The sequence below is a fragment of the Athalia rosae genome, chromosome 8, assembly GCF_917208135.1.
Source record: "Athalia rosae chromosome 8, iyAthRosa1.1, whole genome shotgun sequence".
NCBI lineage: Eukaryota > Metazoa > Arthropoda > Insecta > Hymenoptera > Athaliidae > Athalia > Athalia rosae.
In genome coordinates, this window is record NC_064033.1 from 3895129 (window position 1) to 3916425 (window position 21297).

Consider the following 21297-nt stretch of genomic DNA (forward strand, 5'->3'; position numbering starts at 1 on the left):
ACAGAAAACCGAGGAGGTATTTCGGAATTCTAAATTTTAGCCGAAAAATTTCCTGGGTATCAGGAGAACAGGATACCCGAGGAGGTATTCCGAGACCGGGTGCCTGATCCTGTGTATGCATTCGTTCCTCTGTATAGAATCTCTTCTAGAATTTTTTTTTTTTTTTTTGGTATCAGGGGAACAGAGAACCGAGGAGGTATTTCGGAATTCTAAATTTTAGCCGAAAAATTCCCTGGGTATCAGGAGAACAGGATACCCGAGGAGGTATTCCGAGACCGGGTGCCTGATCCTGTGTATGCATCCGTTCCTCTGTATAGAATCTCTTCTAGAATTTTTTTTTTTTTGGCATCAGGAGAACAGAAAACCGAGGAGGTATTTCGGAATTCTAAATTTTAGCCGAAAAATTTCCTGGGTATCAGGAGAACAGGATACCCGAGGAGGTATTCCGAGACCGGGTGCCTGATCCTGTGTATGCATTCGTTCCTCTGTATAGAATCTCTTTTAGAATTTTTTTTTTCTGTTGGTATCAGGAGAACAGAAAATCGAGGAGGTATTTTGGAATTCTAAATTTTAGCTGAAAAATTTCCTGGGTATCAGGAGAACAGGATACCCGAGGAGGTATTCCGAGACCGGGTGCCTGATCCTGTGTATGCATTCGTTCCTTCGTATAGAATCTCTTTTAGAATTTTTTTTTTTCTGGTATCAGGAGAACAGAAAATCGAGGAGGTATTTCGGAATTCTAAATTTTAGCCGAAAATTTTCTGGGTATCAGGAGAACAGGATACCCGAGGAGGTATTCCGAGACCGGGTGCCTGATCCTGTGTATGCATTCGTTCCTCTGTATAGAATCTCTTTTAGAATTTTTTTTTTTTTTTGGTATCAGGAGAACAGAAAATCGAGGAGGTATTTCCGAATTCTCAATTTTAGCTGAAAAATTTCCTGGGTATCAGGAGAACAGGATACCCGAGGAGGTATTCCGAGACCGGGTGCCTGATCCTGTGTATGCATTCGTTCCTTCGTATAGAATCTCTTTTAGAATTTTTTTTTTTTTGGTATCAGGAGAACAGAAAACCGAGGAGGTATTTCGGAATTCTAAATTTTAGCCGAAAAATTTCCTGGGTATCAGGAGAACAGGATACCCGAGGAGGTATTCCGAGACCGGGTGCCTGATCGGGTGCATGCCTTCAATCCTCTGTATCCAATCCTACTCCTACAAGTCATGATGCAGACATTACCTAGTTCATCAGACTTCAACTTCTAGCGAGCTTTTCGTTGAAAGATTGTCAATAAATTTCAACACATCATCAGGAATAATATTGATTTATTCATATAGAGAAGTATTCGTTCACAATGAGTGTGTTACAATGAAAATTCATAGAGGGTTTTTATCGAATGACAATTCTAGATCATACAGAAAATACGTAATCTATGTCCACATCATGAATGTTTGGTTCATTTTCCGGTATTCTAATAAACAATCATACAGATGCACTCGTAAGTCTCGATTCCTTAACGCAGGGTAGAGATTTTCTGGAGCTGCGAATTTTCCATCTGTAACAGAAGAGAAAAGAGTCAATAAATGAGATCAAACTGCATTGCAAAGTTATTGCGTGTTGAGTTATTTTTCACATTGCGACGGATTGAGCTTTTACCAAATCCCATCGAGATATCCTCGAATTTGTACTTTTTCGATCGATTAATTGGCGATAACCTGATCAATTTCATAGATAGAATCATTTTGATTACGGATTCGGATTCCTGAGATCAAAATACATAGGAATGACGTCGAAAAGTCCATGAAAAAAATTCTCAATCTTCATCCCAAATTTTGAGAAAACTCTAAGGCTATAGGCTTACCGTTTTTTCGGGGTATAAAGTGAAGTATTCGCTGAATTAATTCCAGGACGCTTTTCCCACGTCAAAATGCCTAACAAACACGATTCCTTCCTTTCCTGTCTTTTCAACAATTCATAAAACCTCTCCTCGGAAATCACACTAAATTTCGTCACATCCGATTTCATTTATGATCTACATCCTGTCTTCGCGATCTGTGGGAGTAACATAGGTAGCTCTCCTCGATGCTCGATGTTTCGGAAAATATAAAATAAAAAATTATTATCTTTGGGTAATGAGAAAAATACACCGTTATTTCTAACAGCACCTTAATTCCTGATCATTACGGTCTATACCCTGACGCCATCAACTGATAAGCTATCAGGTATGACACCGAGCGAGAATCATATTATAGCATCGTTTGAAGTTCGTCTCTGAAGTGCACATCAGTGCGCGTATTACCGTTGATCCAAGTCGAGCAATTATAAACAAGCCCTCGAGAATTTTCAACGCTCATAATCTCCCGATATCCGTGAATCAGTATTCATCATTAATTATCACATCCGAGAAAATGAAGAAGCAACTCTACCGGGGTTTCGTCCAATTATTATTCTTCATATTCAATCTCCAACGATTCGTGGACTGCAGTATATGCGAAACGTGCATTTGCGCTGAATCAGGTAAGATTTATTCTCTCATTTTTCTTCAACGTTTTTGTCTCGTATAATATCATCGGAAAAATATGTTGCCACTCAAATTTGAATAGCGATCAAACAATGAGTTTGAACGTAATTAATTCCGTGAGTGAACTTCAATAGTACCTGTATAAGAAATCTACCTTTATGTGCGATAAAAGATCCGTCAGCTACTATTTTTATCGCGGTGATGAATCGTCGCTCACGTGACAAAAGAATAGAGCCTATCCCGCGTATTCTTTCGTAAACAAAACTCCAATTGATTACTTTTAAATTGATAATATTTTTCTGGTCTGCTTCTAACTGCGAACTATTGTATTATATTTCAGGTCCCGCTAGGGTAGTAAATTGCAGAGGAAAACGATTGGAGGGGAATAATATTTTTCGTTTCGATTTGCTCATGTTCGACGAAGAACCGCGTCTAGCTGCTTTGAATTTAGCGGAAAATGGCCTGTCCGTACTGCCAGTGGACATGTTCAGGAATTTGAATAACTTGAAAGTATTGAACTTGTCCGAAAATTACATTGAAAATATACCGGACGAAGCTTTCGATCATCTGCAATCTTTGGAGGAGCTCGATTTATCTAAAAATAATCTTACGACCCTTACGAACAGGGTTTTAGAGCGGGTAACGAATATCGAACTACTGGATCTAAGCTCCAATCGAATTTCCGAATTAGATCCGGCGATCAATTTATTGACCAGATTAATCCATTTGGATTTATCTCACAATAATTTAGAAAACCTGCCGAACGGGTCTCTGAAGACCCTGACCGAACTGAGACACCTGGATTTATCTTTTAACAAAATAGTTTCGCTAGGCGAGGATAATCTTTCGCATTTAAATAATCTCACCAGTCTTCTTTTGAACAATAATCATCTGGTCTATCTTTCTCCTCATGAACTTCCCGTCTCCATAGAACACCTGAATGTTGGATACAATATGATTTCAGCGATACCGAATACTCTGGTGAATTTAAAAATTCTGGAGGTTTATTACAACGAGATACGCGAACTAGACGCGGAGACGTTCGGATTTAGCGAAATCGAGAGCCTTAATATCAGCGGTAATAAATTGACGAGCTATCCGGATCTTAAATTAAAGAAGTTGAACGTACTGGACCTGTCTTTCAATCAGCTACCAACGATTCCTGAGTCGATAAGTAACGAAAATTTGCCAAATTTGAGCTTACTTGTAATCAGCGGAAATCCAATTCGCGATTTGAAATTCAATTCGGAACTTCGTCTGCGTTCGTTCGTCGCACAGTCTCTCGATCTCCTCGAAAACATCGACGAAGGAGCTTTCGCCAAACTTGGAAGTCCCGCAGCTGACGAATGCCTCAATTTGACGATATCTAAAAACGAAAAACTCACCTTTATACAAGAAAATGCATTCAACGATCTAAACTTGTGCTCGGTACGTTGCTCGCGTGAATTTCTAATTGATCGTTAAATTTTTTGTTATAATTAAATTTTTTTTTTTGTCTTCACTTTACGCAGTTGGATCTCAGCAGCAACAACCTGATGAGCGTATCACCGCTGATAATCAACTCGAAAAATAATCTTACCAAAAATTACTCGATTGATTTACAAAGCAATCCGTTTCATTGCGACTGTTCTTTGCAATGGATGCTCTTAGAATTGCTACCGAAACTTTACACAATGAATCCAGAGCTATTAGAAAATTTGAGGCAAGTATATAGCTATAATGTAATAATAACTTTCCAAAAACGAATAACTGAAGTAATGAAATAATTTTTTCAAAATATTGTTATTAGATGCGCGACCCCGCCTAATTTGAAAAATCGGAGGATGGTTCATTGGTACAAATGGAAAGAGGAGGTATTTTGCGAAGACTCACAGATACTGGTGTCCAAATCGAGTGTCCAGACAGCAGGAGTTATGGAGAGAAATAACGGAACGATCAAAATAGAGTCCAGCACAGGAATGCTGGCTGCTTTAATCGGTGCCGCTGTGGTCCTGTCGATGTTGGTCGCGATCGGTATAGTTCTGGCTCGAAGGATCGCGGTCCGAAGATCCCGAAGAAACCGGCGATTTTAATCCAATAAGTCGTTCTCGTATAGTTCAATGATACGCCGATTGTAATTAATATCGTCGGTCGAACGGGTGAAGAAATTTGGTAGCAAAATATCATCCCCGTATCGTCTGTGCGAATTAATTCCCAACGGAAGAATACGTAGGAGATTCCTGTTGACTCTGCGTGCAAAATGGAATGGGAAAAAAAAAAAAAAAAAATAACAACAAATAATTAAAACGACGTTTGGTACAAGTCGGATAAATGATTAGGTGAAAATTCTTAATGAACATCGAATAGGTATAGTATAATTAATACCATTACGTATTTCGTTAGCTGTGATCAACTCTAAGGATTTATACAAAGTACATAAGACTACCTACTTTTAGTTTCTACAAGAAATTATGGTGCTGCATTATTCATTGAATTAAAAAAAAAGCATACTACGCTGTAAATAGGAATGCAAAATTAATTTTATAGTATCTATAGGATTTAAAGAGATTATTGTATATAATTTGTAATCTACATTGCTATCTATCGATGTTTTCTTCTCGTGTTAAAATATGGAAGAAAATAAAAGAGAGAATTTCTAAGCTGATAGAACTTCTTAACTCAGAGTCAAAATCCAAATTGAAAATAAAAAATCAGACCATCCACTGAAGCGATGCTTTATTCACGCATTAATTCGTGAGTCGTGAGCGTTTGAATTTTTTTTTTTCTCTAATACCGAAGTTATGAGCGTTTGAAATTAAATATTTTCGCGTGGAAATCGCGTCGCCGCGCTACTTTTTTTGCCTGATGTGAATGCATCTAGTAATTAGCAGCAGCAGCCTATCAGCGCTTATTTTAGGTATGGAGAAAGGGGCTCAAAAAATGTTTTATCAAAATTCCAATATCACCTCATAATTATTCGTCTTTTTTTATTGTTGTTAGAGTTGAAGATTTAATTTTCACGTCGCTATTGGTTTAAATTTGAAATAATTTGTTCGTTAATGCATGATACACCGTCATTTATGTACGTGATTCACGTGTTACACATATTAAAATAAAAATATAAATCTCAAGCTCCCGAACATGATGCTCGTGGACTGTGCGATATTATACTGCCAATAAGACATGTTACACAATATTATATACCTAGATATTGACTGATTTTTTTCATTACATATTCACTAACGATCCCGCATGTGATCTGCATGGAATCGTGATGTGCTCTATCTAATTCGTGTAATATTGTAACAATTTCGATTGTTTTTTTCTGTTCATATGTACATACGTATACTATATATTTACAATCTATGAATTGACTCTCTTCTACAAGCTGAATTGCGAACGAAAAAAAATCACAACAGCACAAGTAACTACTGTGTCAATCAATTATCGTCGAGTAATTTCGGAAATAAAGATAAAATAAAACAAATCATTTCAATTTTATAGGGTAGAGATTTTTGCGCGAGAGACCGTAACGTTTCGTTACATGAATACGTATGAGATTTACTGCCTGTTATAAGAAATTAGAACTAAATTTGATTGAGATAATTATCATGCGCTAATAATAGAATATATTTGGAAGACCTATCGAATTTTTTGCAAAAGCAATATCACCAGAAATGAAAACAGATTGGGAAAAGAGTTTGACCTCAGACCTTCATAAAATTGTTCGACACATGTGCTGAATAAAAACTACAAAATATTCGGCTTCATACTATTATTTACGTAAACTAGAACCGATTGAAAAAACTATGGAACTATTTTCAAGCTTTGGCTATTGAAGACTTTTGATCTGCTCATCTACTTTGGACGATTGATCCAGTTAATTTAATTAACTAAATTACATGTTCCTTATTAATATTCGATTACTTGCATTATTAGTATCATAGAAAGTCATATTAAGAATATAATTCATGTACTTTTTTGTTTATGAGATAAATATTCTCGTACTAAATATAGCACTAAATTGTACACTAAAATATTTTTGGACGCAATATTGAGCGTTGTAAAACTATTGTCATTACACGTGATCTATCTGCCAATGACTCGTTGTTACCCTAGCCGGTGGATTCTCCCTCAATTGACTTAGGAAAGATGATATACTTGTATAGTAGCCCGACTGATTCCATGTTTCGTTGTGAGTGCCATTAGGCACCGGTAGCATTCCTTTGTACGAACTTCCACAGCGCTCGTATAATTCAGTCATCATTCTCGGTGGTACCAAAGTATCCGCCAAACCAGATATAAATAAGCTCGGTACGGTCACCGAGCTAATTTTCTGCAATGACATATACTGGAAAGAAGAGTTCAGCGTATCAAAAAATGTAATTGCAAGATTTGTCGGGGCAACCTGACTCAAAAACTTCTGATTACCTTATTTTTATAACAGAACAGGGGAAGATATTGGAGCAGTTTAGAGCCAACAAGAAGGGCTGCCATATCTGGTATGCTTGTAAATGTATTTTCTAAAATGAGACACCAAATTTTTTTAGCATATTCTGGCCTACTCGCCAAATCGATCGCTACCCCTCCACCTAGATGAAGAATAATTATTTGAAATATCTGTGTATTTGATTTAAAGTTATTGTGATTTGAAAAGTACCTAGAGATCTTCCAAAAATGATAATTTCATCGGTATTGATGTCAGTGCGGGTAGATAAATAGTCCAACCCAGCTCTGGCATCCATATAAAGGCCTTCTTCAGATGGAGAACCTTGTGAAAGTCCATAGCCTCTATACTCTAGCATGAGAATATTACACTCCAACTTCCGATATAATCCAGCGACATTCTGAAGCCTGTTGAGATTAACGAGATGGATGTTGTCAAGACTTTTGTCTCTTGAATATGAATGCTAAATATTTTATATTGAAAACCACTTACCTATGTCCCATGTTTCCAGCATTGCCATGAAAAAATAAAAGTGTAGGCACCTTCTTCGCTTTTTCTTCTGACTGAGATATAAAAAACATGTGCAGCATTGTGCCATCTCCAGATCTAGTGTATACACTTTGATAAGGCAAGCTAAACATGGACGGAGCAGGAACATAGACCCGTGAATGTGGAGGAAGTTCAGGATGATAGAGAAGCCGATCCTCTGTGTGATATAAAATTCCTAAAAAAAAGACATTTGAACTGTATATTCCAAGTCTGAATTTTTGGTACAAGGACGATGTAATGTGGGTAGAAATATGGGATGAAATTGGGTGAAATTCACAAACCTGTTGTAGCGAAGCATAGCAGAAAGAATGCGAATATGCCACCGTACAGCCAATATAAGAGAAAACAGGCGAGAACATAGGCTCCAGAAAATGCCCAACATTTTTTAGCTACACCACTGAGTAGCCTGATGGGTTGACTGCGGGCCAATCTCATGCGGAGTGACATTTTCGAATGGTCAATTTTAACTTGGTATGTTAATTTCAAATCAGCTAATTTGTAGCCTAGCACTATAGGTTACCTAAATAACATGGCAAGCTTTGGAACCGCCTTCATTTGTAGCTCGATCTTTATCATGCCAAATATTGTAAACTGTTACGATGATGACTGCTGAATAAACATTTACAATACCATATCTACTTTGCATTTGTAATTAACATTATAACCCTAAATACTCTGTGTATGTTTGGTCCCGAACATTGGGTACAAAAAACTGCAGTGGAAAACTTGTATTTCCTGGCAAAAATATTAAAATTGAGAGCTTGCGTTCTTGTGTCTGCCTTTATAGTTAGAATACTTTACATTAATGGTTGCCGTCTACTTTTCAGAGAAGGCTTGTCTATCTACGAAGTTTGGCGATGCGGTTGAGTTATGAAAAGCTTATTTGCAAATTATTCTTATTCTCTCAACAAAACACCTTTCTACCTGGCGAACTAAAAATAAAAAATAGTATGTATAGAAAGAATAAATGACATAGTCAACACCGCGTGATATCCAAGCGCAATTGTTCGAAATATCATCCGGGGGTTCTGATGTTAGGACATTTCGGTTTTTAACCTGCTGGCTTTAAGTGTAGTGTTGACGTGCGCGTTGGGGTACGCCAAGATCATTCACATAATCAACATTATTTATTTGTTAACAAATAGAATCCACACAGACATCTCATCTGATTTACGACTCCTCCGAAATTGACGACCCAACTCACCTAATTAAACATGTTCGTGTTGTACCATAATTACTTTAATTCAATTTACGATTCATAACTTAGTCAATAGGTTGCCACCCAAATTGGTTTCCTGGAATAATTTATCATAACATTTAATCATACGGAGAGTTGACAGTATAATTGATATAGTGTTTTTCTCAGTCTTGATGAAAATTTTTGTGTGTGGAATAGAGACTCTTCTCCAATACTCCAAAATTATGTCTAACGAGTACTGGATCCTTTAAGAGTCTAGAACGAATGGATGTGGCTAGGCTGCATCTAGGGGATCGACGAGAGGTGTAATGTGTCCTCTAAGCAGTGTCGCCTCATGGCTGACATGCGGTATACCTCTATGCCCCGCGACTTGTCCACAGAATCCGTTGCTGCTCTGCGAATATCAGAGGTACTAAGTTGCTTATCATCACTTGGAAATATGTATGGCTCGTTATCTATGTTGATGGATTTCAGGAACTTACAGATATTTCTTGTAATAACATGTTTGCATCTAATGTACGAGTGCATAATATATGTCAGCTAACAATGCTTACCATTTGTTTTTACCTGTCTGAAGTGTGCGCCTTTGGATTGTCAGGATAAGTCGTTTACCGGGGATACTAGCTCTTCTAGCGGTCCTCTGTTGCCTTGCGACAAGGACCAGAAAGATACAGTGCACAAGGAACGCAAGGAGCATCGTGAAAAGCCAAAGCCATACAGAAAGTATTCCGAGCTGACTCCACCTCCTGTACAAAGTTGCTACGATAATTATGGGTTTGTTGATGCTTATCGGCACATACAAATAATATATGTATTACATGATTCTCAAAAGTAATGTTTCTGTAGCTTCTGGTTGCAGAAAAATAATTGGTTGTTAATTTTCATTACCCTATTGCTTGGATTTTTGTTTCAAAGATTAAATAAAAAATCCTCTGTGTCTCGATGTTGCTTGTCACTCGTAATTTTTCATTGCATTCTTTTCATTTCAATGGTTACCCCCTAGATAAACTCTTTATACCATAAATATGTAGTACATACCTACACACAACAGTTAGGATTATTGTTGTATAGCGATACAATCTTTTTAGAAGTTCAGTGGCATGTAAATCTAATTCCCTACCTGGACGATGCAACAGCAACTCACCTGTCGCCAACGTTACAGTTGCAACAAATATACAAGCAGAGGATTTGGCTACTCAGCTAACGCTTTTAGATCTAAGCGCTTTTCAATCAATTCGACCCGAGGAATTATCAAGTTGTTCCTGGAATAAAAAGAATAAACTTATAGTAGCACCTAATGTCGTTGGATTCACTAGGAGATTCAATCATGTATGTATATTCGTTTCATTAATCGAATCGTTTTTTCTTACACTTGGAATACAGAATTATTGACTTGCAGGTCAGTTTCTGGACTGTCCAGGAGATACTGAATGCTCCCACACCAAAGCAACGTTGTGAAATATTAATTCATTTCATCAGGGTTGCTAAAAAATTATACGACCTAAACAATCTTCATTCTTTATTCGCTGTCATCTCCGGAATGCAATGTGCTTCCATTTACCGGTAAGAATATTAACATTATCTCTGATTGCCCAGCCTGTCATTCACTTCACAGGTGCATTTCTAATGACTTTTAATTATATGCAAGATTAAGCAAAACGTGGGCCTGTCTTTCAAAGAAGGATAAGATGACGTTTGATAGATTAGCTGAAGTTTTCAGTGATAAGAATAATTGGATGAATCTCAGGGAGCATATAGATTCACTGAAACTACCATGCATTCCTTACTTGGGTTTATTTCTCACAGACCTCGTTTACATCGATATGGCTCATCCCGCCTCAAAGGTAGCCATTAATTCTTTTTTAATCGAAATTGAGACCTTTGAGAGATATTTATTTACTGTGCTTCATTCGTATTTTGATTAAATTTTAGAACAATGACAATCATCAGAGGACCTTGAAAATGAATAACGTGTTGACTAGGGTGGGCACTTTTCAAGCTAGTGAATATCCAGGAATAACTATTTTACCTGACGTCCAACGTTACTTGAATAGTGTTCGATATATTGAAGAATTACAGAAATTCCTAGAAGACGATCATTACAAGTAGGTTCGAAGCTGCTCTTTTATATTGACCTGAAAATAAATGTCTAATTCAATTTTATACTTGCAATTTTTTGTTTACAGATTATCTATGAAACTTGAGCCTAATTCGCCCGCACCTTCTTCAAGCAGTAGCAAAGAATCAGTTGGGGATGTTGCAGGTGTTGCCGCTCTTTCTTTATCACCAGCTAGAGGATGTGCTGGTTCGCTCAGACTACACGCCGCCTCTGCTGCCAATAAATTTGTCCCAGGTCATCGGAAGTGTAGAAGTCTTGGTACAAAGTGAGTAAAAATCCTACACATTTTACTAAAATACATGCGGAACAGAAAATGCAGTGTCTGAAGAATTTTTTTAACTATAAATAAAAAAAGTCCAAAGTCGGTCTACTTTATATTGAGTCAAATCAAACTAAATCAAATTGGTGTCATGAATAACTTAGCCATATAATATATCAGCCATCAAGAAGCTTGTGTAATCGTTCAATGTAACATTCAATAGAAATACCTTCTTCGGAATTCATTAGCTTTTGTCTCAATATGATTCATTAATTAGATTCCGTAGCACCAGTCTCCCACGCAACTTCCACAAGCAAGGAGGACGAATGGGGCCTAGCTTGGCATCAGCTGGGTGAGTCCCAGTGCCTTGCATAGGATCTGCCTAATGTGAACTGCGCGAAATATATAATTTATGCTTATCACATTTTTTCTCCTTCATTCATCACTTTTATTCTTATTATCTTACGTTATTTAATTTTCTTTTTTATTTCAAATTTATTTAACGAAGCTTCTGCATGTCTCATAGGATGTTATGATATATTTGCGACCAAATTGTACTTTTGAATTTCGAATGAAAATTTATTATTTTCAGCACGTGTGCTAGTGCAGTAAATTCTGTGGTATTGAGATACTGCAAACACCGTTGTACGAAATAGTGTCATCGTTGATTAATCACACGTGTGAAAATATCTAATTAATAAACATTAGCATATTATTTAGCATATCAAGAAATTATCACTCTGGTTAGTCAGAGTTGAACAAATGATAGAGTTGAGCACATGGACTTGCGTTCATGCAATTGAATCGTTTAAAAAAGAATGTATGCTTTTTTTTATATAAAAAAGAAAAATGAAACATGATGCAATTTGAATAGTCATAGTTTGAATGCAAACGATGCATGTTTCATGAAAAATACCGGCGGGCATTCTCTAAATAAGAAAATTACATCAATGTTACAGTATATTTGGAAAAAGCACGGCATTACCACTAGAACCAAGTCAATTGACTGTGAGGCACCTTCTCGACGATTCTGTTCTCGAAGAGCCTCACTTGACTCCTCAGGTGGTCGAATTGGAGGAGAATTCTCCAAGTTCTCCAGCCGATGCCCTGGACGATGATTGCAGCCTGCTTTCACGGACAAGGTATACAATACAGGTCTTCAATTTTACAGCCTCTGATGAACCAGTGAACGTTCTGACTCATATGATAAATTCTTAATTTCATGCTAATTTGTTTACAGTGCACTGGCCATATCCCCACATGAGCTAGGTGGGTCCAAAGAGCCTCGTTGTGGTCTGCAGGGCTCTCTGCGGCGTAAAGTTATATTACGAGATGGTCGTAAGCCTGCAGTGACAACATGGCAAAAATACTGGGTTCAAGTATGGGCGTCGTCCATAGTTTACTTTTCGCCCAAATGTTTCAAAGGAAGCGAGAGGTCAGATTTTAAACGTGAGCCATACAAAATGGTCTCGATTCTCGGATGGATCGTCGAACCGCTAGATAGTTCCTTACATCCAGATGCATTTATATTGACCGACCCGAACAAAGGAAACGTATACAAATTCCGCGCAGGGTCTAGTGAGGCAGCAGAACAATGGTTGAGAGAATTACGGGCTACCGCACGTGGCGTGACAGATAAAAAACCCATACCTGCTAACCTCATGTCGTTTGAATAAGTTAGTTTGTATTTTGTACGCGTAGCATCTACTAAAATTTGTGACTAGACAAATCACTCGATCAATTAGTTTTCTCTATAAATTTTTACCGAATTTTTTTTCCCCCAATACTCATTCAATCGAATCAAATCAACTAGTGAATTGAATAGCAAAAAAACAAGTACATAAATATAATTTTATAATCCCAGACCTCTGGTACGTTATACTCAAGCACGAAAAAGGACCACATATTAAAGAACCACTTGATCGAGTCCAAGGGGAAACCCATTAGAAAAGTCTCCTTAGTGCCAGATATTTTTTATCCAACATAGGACTACGTATTCGACATAAAGGACTACTCAATTGTGTTGTTCGTAACTTTTTATACGTATTCTATCGACTACAAACAGCTATCCTACACTAGAAAAAAAAACTATTATCATCATAATTGCTATCAATATTTTTACTATAATTACTATTACTATTATGATAATTACGGTTAACGTTTAATTTATCGTCAATGTGCTATATGCCGATGCAAGACCTGAAAGCAATATATTATGTACAGTGTTATTAGTAACTCTTGAAAAAAAAAAAAAAATGATATTGAGCGACATATCTGAGACATATTTAGTAGCGAGCATAAAAGTTAGGCGCGGTATCGATATTCAAAAATAATTTGTAAAAGAAATTAAAAAAAAAAATTAAAAAAAATGGCCTACGTTCGCTTGGAAAAAATAGATGTTAGTTAAAAGGCTCTATAGTAATAGCCAAAATATTGTGGTGATTCTTTTTTTTCTTTTTTTCTTCAAGCTTGTTAATTCTTACTGAATTTTATCTACAAAGTTTCAATTTCCCTAAAACAGAAAAAAAACCTAATGAAATGAATAATATATCTTATGAAACAGCTCATTATATCTGTGTGCCATTCAGCAGATTTACATAATTATTGATTACCATTTGAAAAAAAAAAAAAAAAATGGAAATCAAGAAACCACTGGACAAGCTTCGATATTGTTATAAATCTGTAAGGAAAATGTGTTTGAAAAGTAAAAAAAAAAAAGTAATACGGCAGAAGCACGCCAGCGACAACCCAAGTTGCCAAAGTGTTTAGACTTATTAATATAATAATTATTTAAATTTATAAGTAACATCAAATCGCTTTTGTAGGTGCATGAATATTGTTATCATCATCATCATCATCATCATCATCATCGTTATTATTGTTATCTAACTGAAATGTTTTTTTCACGTTCCTTGTTTTGTTGTTCTTTCTCGTTTTCAAGTAATAAACTAAGCAGCTTTTTTCTCATTATTAAAAAAACAAGAAAAGAAACATTCAATCAAAAAAAAAAAAAAAAAAAATAGGTGTGCACTCTTTCATGACTTCGACGAATTTCATTTTGTTTTATTTTTCTCCATTGACTTTGATCTGGTAGTAGAATCTCAGAGAAAATAACAAAATTTCCGACAGAATTTTAAAGATCTGATTTCTGTAGTTTAACCCGTAGGCAGCTTCGAATTCGAACTCTCTCTCTACTGAAAGAATTGAGGAAATAAATTTTGAAAGAAAAAACAACTGCTCCTTATTAACCACCATACTGTTTTTAGTTTTTTTCTTTCTCCTATCTCGTTGATAAAATTCGTTCGTATCTCGACAAAAAATATACAAGTACTTTACCGAACACACACGCGCTATACATAGATTTCTATTATTTTTAATAATCTCCATACGCCTACCTGCAAGCTTCATCGCTCATCAACCGATACGTTAACAACAATAATAAGAATAATATTAACAACAATAATAATTACAAAAATACTCCATTCTCTACAATATCTACGAACGTATGTATATAATAGGTATATTTAAATGGTGCCTCTACCCTGTATAGCTTCTGCAGCCTGAATAATATATAAATTGTGAAAAAATTCAAATAAATCAAAAAAAAAAAAACAAAAAAAACAATTTAACATAGAACGATATATCACGCTAACTGATATTATATATATTTTAACAAAGATGTGAATACACAACATACAGCTTGTGACTGATCGATATGAAATTATTATCCAAGGTATTAACATGACACTTAAGCTTATCGTTGTTATTATTAATATTATTATTACTATTACTATCATTATTATTGTTATTAATTTTTATCATAATTACTGTTACATTACTTTATGATTATTTAGTATTAATGTTATTACCGTTAGTATGTCGTGAAAAATATTTTTCAACGATATTATGTTGAATTTATCACATAATTATCTCATTTCATCTGATGAACATACGTGTATATTCGATGTGTTATTGTATGTCTCATATTACGTAGTACATCATTATAGAAAAGAAAAAAGAGACGAGTAAGAAATAAAGTGGAAAAAAAATAAAATAAATAAAATTAGAAAAAATTAGAAAGAAAAAAAAACCTTTAAAAGTAAGAAAAAAGAAAAAATGCTTATTGTAAGGGGAAAAGAAAACATATCTGTTAGCGGAGAGTGAAATAAAGAACGTGTCTTGTACGACGTCATTAAATGAGTGTCTCTTTTTTTTCATTTGAAGTCTCATTAAATTGATAATGTCCCAGAGTCAGCTAGAATTTTGATTGCGTAATATGTTTTATTTATGTTTTTAATACAATTATAAATTTCAACAATAACGTATTAATTATATACGATAATCGATTATCATCGTTAGGTATTATGTATGTATAGAGGTTTATGTAATTATTATTTTCTCTTTTGTTAAAACGGACAACAGAATGCGCCCACGTCATCTATATTGATGCAAAAACCGACTTCGAAGCAATAAGTTCGAGATATAATCAAAGTTCGGATACCTTGACGATCTAGATTAAATTTCGTTTTGACGAAATTTAATAAATTGCTGGCGAATTTCTCCGGGACATCCAGAGCCTTGAAAAATACAACGATTAAGATTGGACGTGTTATTCAATTGCTGCACAGTTACGGTGGGCGAAGGAAAAGCGAAGAAGGTTTTCATGTAGATTTTTTTTTTTTCCCCCTTTCTCCGTTCTTAATTCGACGAAGAACGGGTATTAGAAACGCGCGTGGTAACAGCGCAGAGTATCATAAATATTTTAAAACGAGCGTTCGGTTTTCACGGGCATTGCGAGGTCGAATTTTCAACGCAGACAGATTCGTAACTTGAAAAATTGATTCGTTTTAAACGGTATACGTATGATATTCGAAAATTAATTATCATACGTGTGCAATGTATAGTCAGGTGATGCATAAGCGAATATATGAACACATCGATTACCTCAAGTCTATCGATGAGTTTATCCGGTATGGCCAAAGAGTCGGGAAAAACGATCAGTAGCTCATCAGCGATCGGATCGCCCATTATATCACTTTCGTAAATATCAGCGATGTAACCACGTCCCAATTCGAATGTTAGAAAATCTCGCCGAACTGTACGCAAATCAATAACAGTTACGATTAAATTGATTTTCAGTTTTTACCTTTCGCTGACGCACAATTTGGAAATAAAAAAAAAAAAATAACAAACAAAAAAAAAAACAAATAATAATTTTTAATATTACTGTATTCCGGTAAATTGTTGAAAAATTCATTTCCCGGCAACATTGCCGTCTCGTTTTTCATCGGACCTCCACTCGCCAGTTTCAGAAAAAACGCCACCAAAATGGCTTCGAAGAACACTCTGTCCCGCATCTGTTTACGAGCATCAATTTTCAAATTTCAAAAATTTCTCCAATCTTTATATACGTGACATTTGATTTTCTCGATAATTTCCGTCTACCGACACAGAGAACACTTACCTTCGATCGTAACAGCCACGATTGCGGTAAGTTCGGTGTGCGAAAAAAATTGCTCAGTTCTTTACGAACGATTCAGATGTGAAATTGTCGGAATCAAAATCACCACTGGACATACGAATAATTCCTCAATGCGTTGTTCCCCCGAGTATCGCGGTAATCAGCCGATATACCTACAACAGAAACCGCGAGAAAACCTATAGTTCGTTTGCGCTCGCGCTGCTTCTTTTTAATCCCGGATGACAGTTCCGATTTAGACATTTAATTGATCGTGTCTCATACACGTACAACATTCCATTGCAACCGACTCAGTTATATCGGTTTTGGAACTCGACAAAGTCAGAAAACAACGCATCGCCCAACACCGTTCGAAGATTCTCAAAATATCGAATCGATCAAAAGAAATGAAACAAAAAAAAAAAGAAAAAAAATCCAAAAAATCATTTATGAATACAGAATTATTTCTACCAGACTTTGTATTATATGATAAAATATCAGCCAATCGTGTACGTACATAGCTTCACGTACACCTTTAGGCGTATACACTGCGTACAAATGTACAATTTTCGTTGGGATGGGTGGGATCTTCTAACAATTATATTCAGTTTTGTAAATAATTGAAGAGGTATATGGGAAAGGGGGTGGGGGGATGTAAAGGAGGGCCAGGATGACCGAGAATGGGGTATCGTGGTCCGCCGCAACGGTTCGTAGGATATTAAACCGGGTGCTTAAATTCCCCATGAAGAACAAGTGAGATATTGTAGGTGTACCGAAGAGACGTACGGTGTGCAGGTATAGGTATGTATACCTATGCGTCGGTTCAGCTGTCCATTCACCGAGCGACATTTATCTCATTCTCGCTCCATGTATTACAGTATACGCGAGCGCGTGTATACACGTTTATAAAATATATATATAGAAACCGTGCAAACCATAAACCAACCGACTGACCGAAAACGCTCGTATATTTCTTCGCCGCACCGAAACCCATCCAGCTTCCATTATCACGGAGCGCGCAGCTGCAGCAGCGGTAGCTCGCGAGAGCCGAAGAGATATCGGACGATGAGATTTCCGTAAATAATCTCGACGAGGGAAGCCGTGGATAATTTTCATCGATTGTGTTTCGGCTAATTTTTCTTTCCCTTCGATACGATTTCGTTATCTGCGGTGATTCTGCAACAAAAAAAAACAAAAAAAAAAGATTCCAAAAATCGTATCGCGTGGAGCAAAAATTTCGTCGGGGAGACGACAAACGTTGGAACATGGTTTTTATGATTCATGGAAAATGAAATGGAACATTTTTTTTTTTTTTCAAAATGACATTAAAAACATTCGAATCCGACGAACGAGTCAAAAGTTTACTTCACATTTTCGACACGAGTTGGTTCCGAAGAGTGTAACTGGCGAACAAAGCGATAAAATTCGAATCGACCGAAAGCATTTGAAAGGGGAAGCTTCGAGCTTCGAGATGCAATTTTTCGCAACTTTCTACCGCAATTTTTCGAGAAATTACGCGCCTTCGAAATCGGACGTTTTTTGGAGCGAAAACAGGGTGGCTCGCGCCAGTTCTTGTGCGCGTAGCGTGTGTAACACTATACAATTCACCGGTTGTGCACAAATGTATGCGCGCTATCGCGAACCGCACGCGGTGGGTCAAAAAGAGAAGAGCAAAAAGAAGAAAAAAAAAAAAAAGAAAGAAATAAAAAAAGGAAAGGACAAGTGAAAAAAGGAAGGGAAAAAGAGAACACGGCCGTCAAGTGACCCACGGGGAAATCAAACCGAGGAATCTTCCGCTCATTTGTACGAGCCGTATCTTCTTTGTATGTACGTACATACATATATAGGTGTATATATGTACATGCCATATCGGTGGAATAAAAGTCTATACCTATGTGCACACTTGTACATAGGCGCGCTGCAGGCACAGTGGAAAAAAAAAAACAAAAACCGACCAAATAGAAACCGAAAAAATTTCTCAATAATCGGTGAGAAGCTGTTCACATGTGTGTATACTCTGATTAACATCCCGATCGAATTGATCGAAGGAGTTTCAAAATTTGGGCAAAGTTTCCATCCGTTTCTTGATTTTATTTGTTATTTTTTTTTTTTTTGTGCGTACGCGATGTTTCCTCAGACTTTGATCGGAAGATGAAGGGACGACGATAAATATAGAAAACGGAAGGAGCTGCACCTTCGAAAAATTTCGGATAGAACCCCGATGGATTTCGCATACCCTTGGGTACGATATTATAATCTCGATTAGGCCAGTCGAGCTTATTCCGGTTACATTTCGTTAGCCCGAAAATCCCATCAAATTCTCCCTATATCCGCACATTCGCCTGCAGTACCTTCTTCGTATACGTATGTACGTACGTACGTACGTACCTACAGGTTTTCGTTGTTTGTGGTAACGTCGTCATGGATACACAAAACCTAGTATTCCGTAATACACGTACATACGTGTATGTACACCTACTTGACCTTAAACCATATACATACGTACATACGTACATACGTATACGCCGCGATGCGAACTTGTGCGTACGTAGGGTTTTCTAAATATGATAAAGGAAATTGAAGAGGAAAATTCGCGGATTAAACATCGCTCGAAACCATTTTGCGATGTGGATTTTGTCGGCGACTTTTCATTTCGCAAGCGAATACGGGATGACATGGTTTTTTTGGGGTGGAGAAAAGAAAAGTATGGAGGGAGAAAGAAAATGAGCTTTCTCTCCTCTATTTCTATTTTCATTTTACAACGTTACGTATTCGGTATATCGCATATGTATGTATATATTCGTAGACACGTACGTGCAGGTAGATACGCGTAGGAAGACTGGCTAGCTCGACTGTATTGTATATAAACTCGTAAATCAATGCGCGTCCGCCTTCCGGGGTATACATATACATGTATATACCTATGTACAAATGGCACATGTAACACATGTACACGGGAGTTATGGATACAGGTGTCCTTGTGTATCACTTTCGTTACCGCGTTTACAAATACAGAATAGAAGAGAAAAAAAAACGTTGTAACTCTTCGATAAAGATACGCCGATACTGTGTACCGGTTATGGAGAAAATCTGCGGAAACATAAAATAAAAAAAGCTCGTTCACCCCCCCCCCCCCCCCCCCCCCCCCGTATCACATAGAAATGCTGCAGCTGTACGATAATAATATACGAACGACGTACGCGAAGATCTAGGAACGTTGGTCATTAATTTTCTTTTTATCTAGTTTTTGTAATTTTCTGTTTTTTTTTTTTTTCTTCTTTCTTTTTTCTTTTCCCCGTCGTTTGTCCGAATACAATTGATACGTGGAGCGTGTACACGATGTAATGATATTTTCCACGCCATTCCACGATATTATGTAACTCTATGTACACACCTATAAGTCGCCACAGTAATTTCGAATCGATCGTACATAGCTCTATGTAGGTACATGTACAAGTTTCTTACACAAGTACATAAATATATATATATATATATATATATATATATATATATATATATATATATATATATATATATATATATATATATATATATACGTACGTTCGTGTAACGCGTATTACACGTGATATATACATACGTATGCAAAATTGGGCGAATTTTCACGATGACATCGGGGATTGATATATACATAGTTGCAACGATCCGAATCGTTGGCATTATTTTTCACACGACATTATTTCATTTTTGCAATATCCGGCAAATTTGCGTCGATCGCGCATCGGCTGAGATCCGATCGAGAAAACCGTGAGATGATGGCTCACGTCGCCAATCTGTGTATCATTCGAATACTTTTGCGTCCACGCATTGATACGTATGCGTACATCGCATGTATCCCGTATACGATTGGGGCACACGGGTATGTCGTGTCACGTCATCGTACACGCACACCGTACAACACGATTCATAAAACTAGACGAGCTCGTATCGCACATAACGTAACAAAAGTAGATGTGGAGAAATTTCACCGATTAATCATCAATCTAATGATTCACGGCTCGTCGATTCGAGGAAAAACAATATCGATGACACGCCTACGCCTATCCATGTACGTGAAAACCATGTAACGCAAGTGTGATCGATTGCCAAGCTCTGTATACACACGCGCACACAGTTATGTATCGCACACATACGCACGAGCATAATTATATTTCAACATATATATATATATACACCTACGTTCGTCTATAGAGTTCACGCAATTAATTGATTGATTGATTGATTGATTATTTTACGCATGACGTGTACGCACACGCACACAAGCGTACTCGCTACGTGGGCAAGCGCACGCAACGCGCCCACGGTGTCATCCCATAAAATTCCTATGGTACCGCAAAAAATGAGGGAGGCGGAATACATTTTTTTTTAAAAGGGTATAACAATCGGCCCGTTCGGGGCGCGAAAGCTCGTACGGGAGGAAAGCGAGGGGAAGAGGGGAAAGAAAGTAGGGAAAAGGAAGAGGAAAGTGCAGTGAATTCGCCCTTTTTCCAAACTATACACATATGTATATGTATATGTATGTATGTATATATGTATAACACGTCCGACGTATCTGCAGGCAACCGAGGAGCCGATTTGCACTTTGACGGAGGTCTTACGCGATAATGAGATGACTATTCGGAGGCACCATCACAGAAAATATATATCCCTTATGGGGCAGGGGGTTACGCCGTTGACGGGGGGGGTGACCCGCAAGGGGCGACGGTATCCACCCTCTCGAACGAACGACGTATCGACGTTTGATGGGGGTTCT

The 21297-nt window shown here is 37.0% G+C and overlaps 4 protein-coding genes and 1 long non-coding RNA gene across 17 annotated transcripts; 2 read left to right on the plus strand and 3 right to left on the minus strand.

The window, feature by feature from the left end:
* Positions 1–2261: 2261 nt before the first annotated feature.
* Positions 2262–5224, plus strand: LOC105684974 (leucine-rich repeat protein soc-2 homolog). The gene is made up of 4 exons (XM_012398733.3): positions 2262–2513; positions 2858–3945; positions 4029–4219; positions 4307–5224. Exons 1-4 carry the CDS (start codon positions 2405–2407, stop codon positions 4587–4589), a joined length of 1671 nt encoding a protein of 556 aa, XP_012254156.2. The 5' UTR covers positions 2262–2404; the 3' UTR covers positions 4590–5224.
* Positions 5225–5458: 234 nt separating this feature from the next.
* LOC105685000 (protein ABHD13) lies at positions 5459–8298 on the minus strand. The gene is made up of 5 exons (XM_012398784.3): positions 7774–8298; positions 7436–7667; positions 7157–7350; positions 6928–7088; positions 5459–6847 (listed from the first exon to the last, which is right to left on the minus strand). The coding sequence occupies exons 1-5, from the start codon at positions 7937–7939 to the stop codon at positions 6575–6577; spliced, it is 1026 nt and encodes a 341-aa protein (XP_012254207.2). The 5' UTR covers positions 7940–8298; the 3' UTR covers positions 5459–6574.
* A 5-nt stretch (positions 8299–8303) lies between these two features.
* LOC105684998 (ras-specific guanine nucleotide-releasing factor RalGPS2) lies at positions 8304–15269 on the plus strand. 8 transcript variants are annotated; one of them, XM_048659343.1, is made up of 10 exons: positions 8304–8440; positions 8889–9099; positions 9779–10019; positions 10090–10253; positions 10339–10534; positions 10623–10795; positions 10877–11074; positions 11346–11420; positions 12028–12210; positions 12309–15269. In XM_048659343.1, exons 2-10 carry the CDS (start codon positions 8999–9001, stop codon positions 12742–12744), a joined length of 1767 nt encoding a protein of 588 aa, XP_048515300.1. In that variant the 5' UTR covers positions 8304–8440; positions 8889–8998; the 3' UTR covers positions 12745–15269. The 8 variants fall into 8 exon arrangements, with proteins under 8 accessions (XP_048515300.1, XP_048515301.1, XP_048515299.1 ...); XM_048659344.1 differs by lacking the exon at positions 8304–8440 and adding an exon at positions 8454–8586; XM_048659342.1 differs by lacking the exon at positions 8304–8440 and adding an exon at positions 8567–8708.
* On the minus strand, positions 8924–11834 carry LOC125501998. Of its 6 annotated transcripts, none has more exons than XR_007279757.1 (8): positions 11298–11834; positions 10912–11099; positions 10720–10825; positions 10061–10174; positions 9835–9952; positions 9509–9539; positions 9245–9436; positions 8924–9084 (listed from the first exon to the last, which is right to left on the minus strand). It is a non-coding gene; the product is annotated as an uncharacterized LOC125501998 (long non-coding RNA). The 6 variants fall into 6 exon arrangements; XR_007279752.1 differs by having other exon boundaries at positions 9509–9728; XR_007279755.1 differs by having other exon boundaries at positions 9509–9728; positions 10720–10839.
* Positions 15270–15469: 200 nt separating the features above from the next.
* Positions 15470–16693, minus strand: LOC105684964. The gene is made up of 4 exons (XM_048659364.1): positions 16533–16693; positions 16296–16425; positions 16013–16164; positions 15470–15645 (listed from the first exon to the last, which is right to left on the minus strand). The coding sequence occupies exons 2-4, from the start codon at positions 16423–16425 to the stop codon at positions 15475–15477; spliced, it is 453 nt and encodes a 150-aa protein (XP_048515321.1). The 5' UTR covers positions 16533–16693; the 3' UTR covers positions 15470–15474.
* Positions 16694–21297: the final 4604 nt, after the last annotated feature.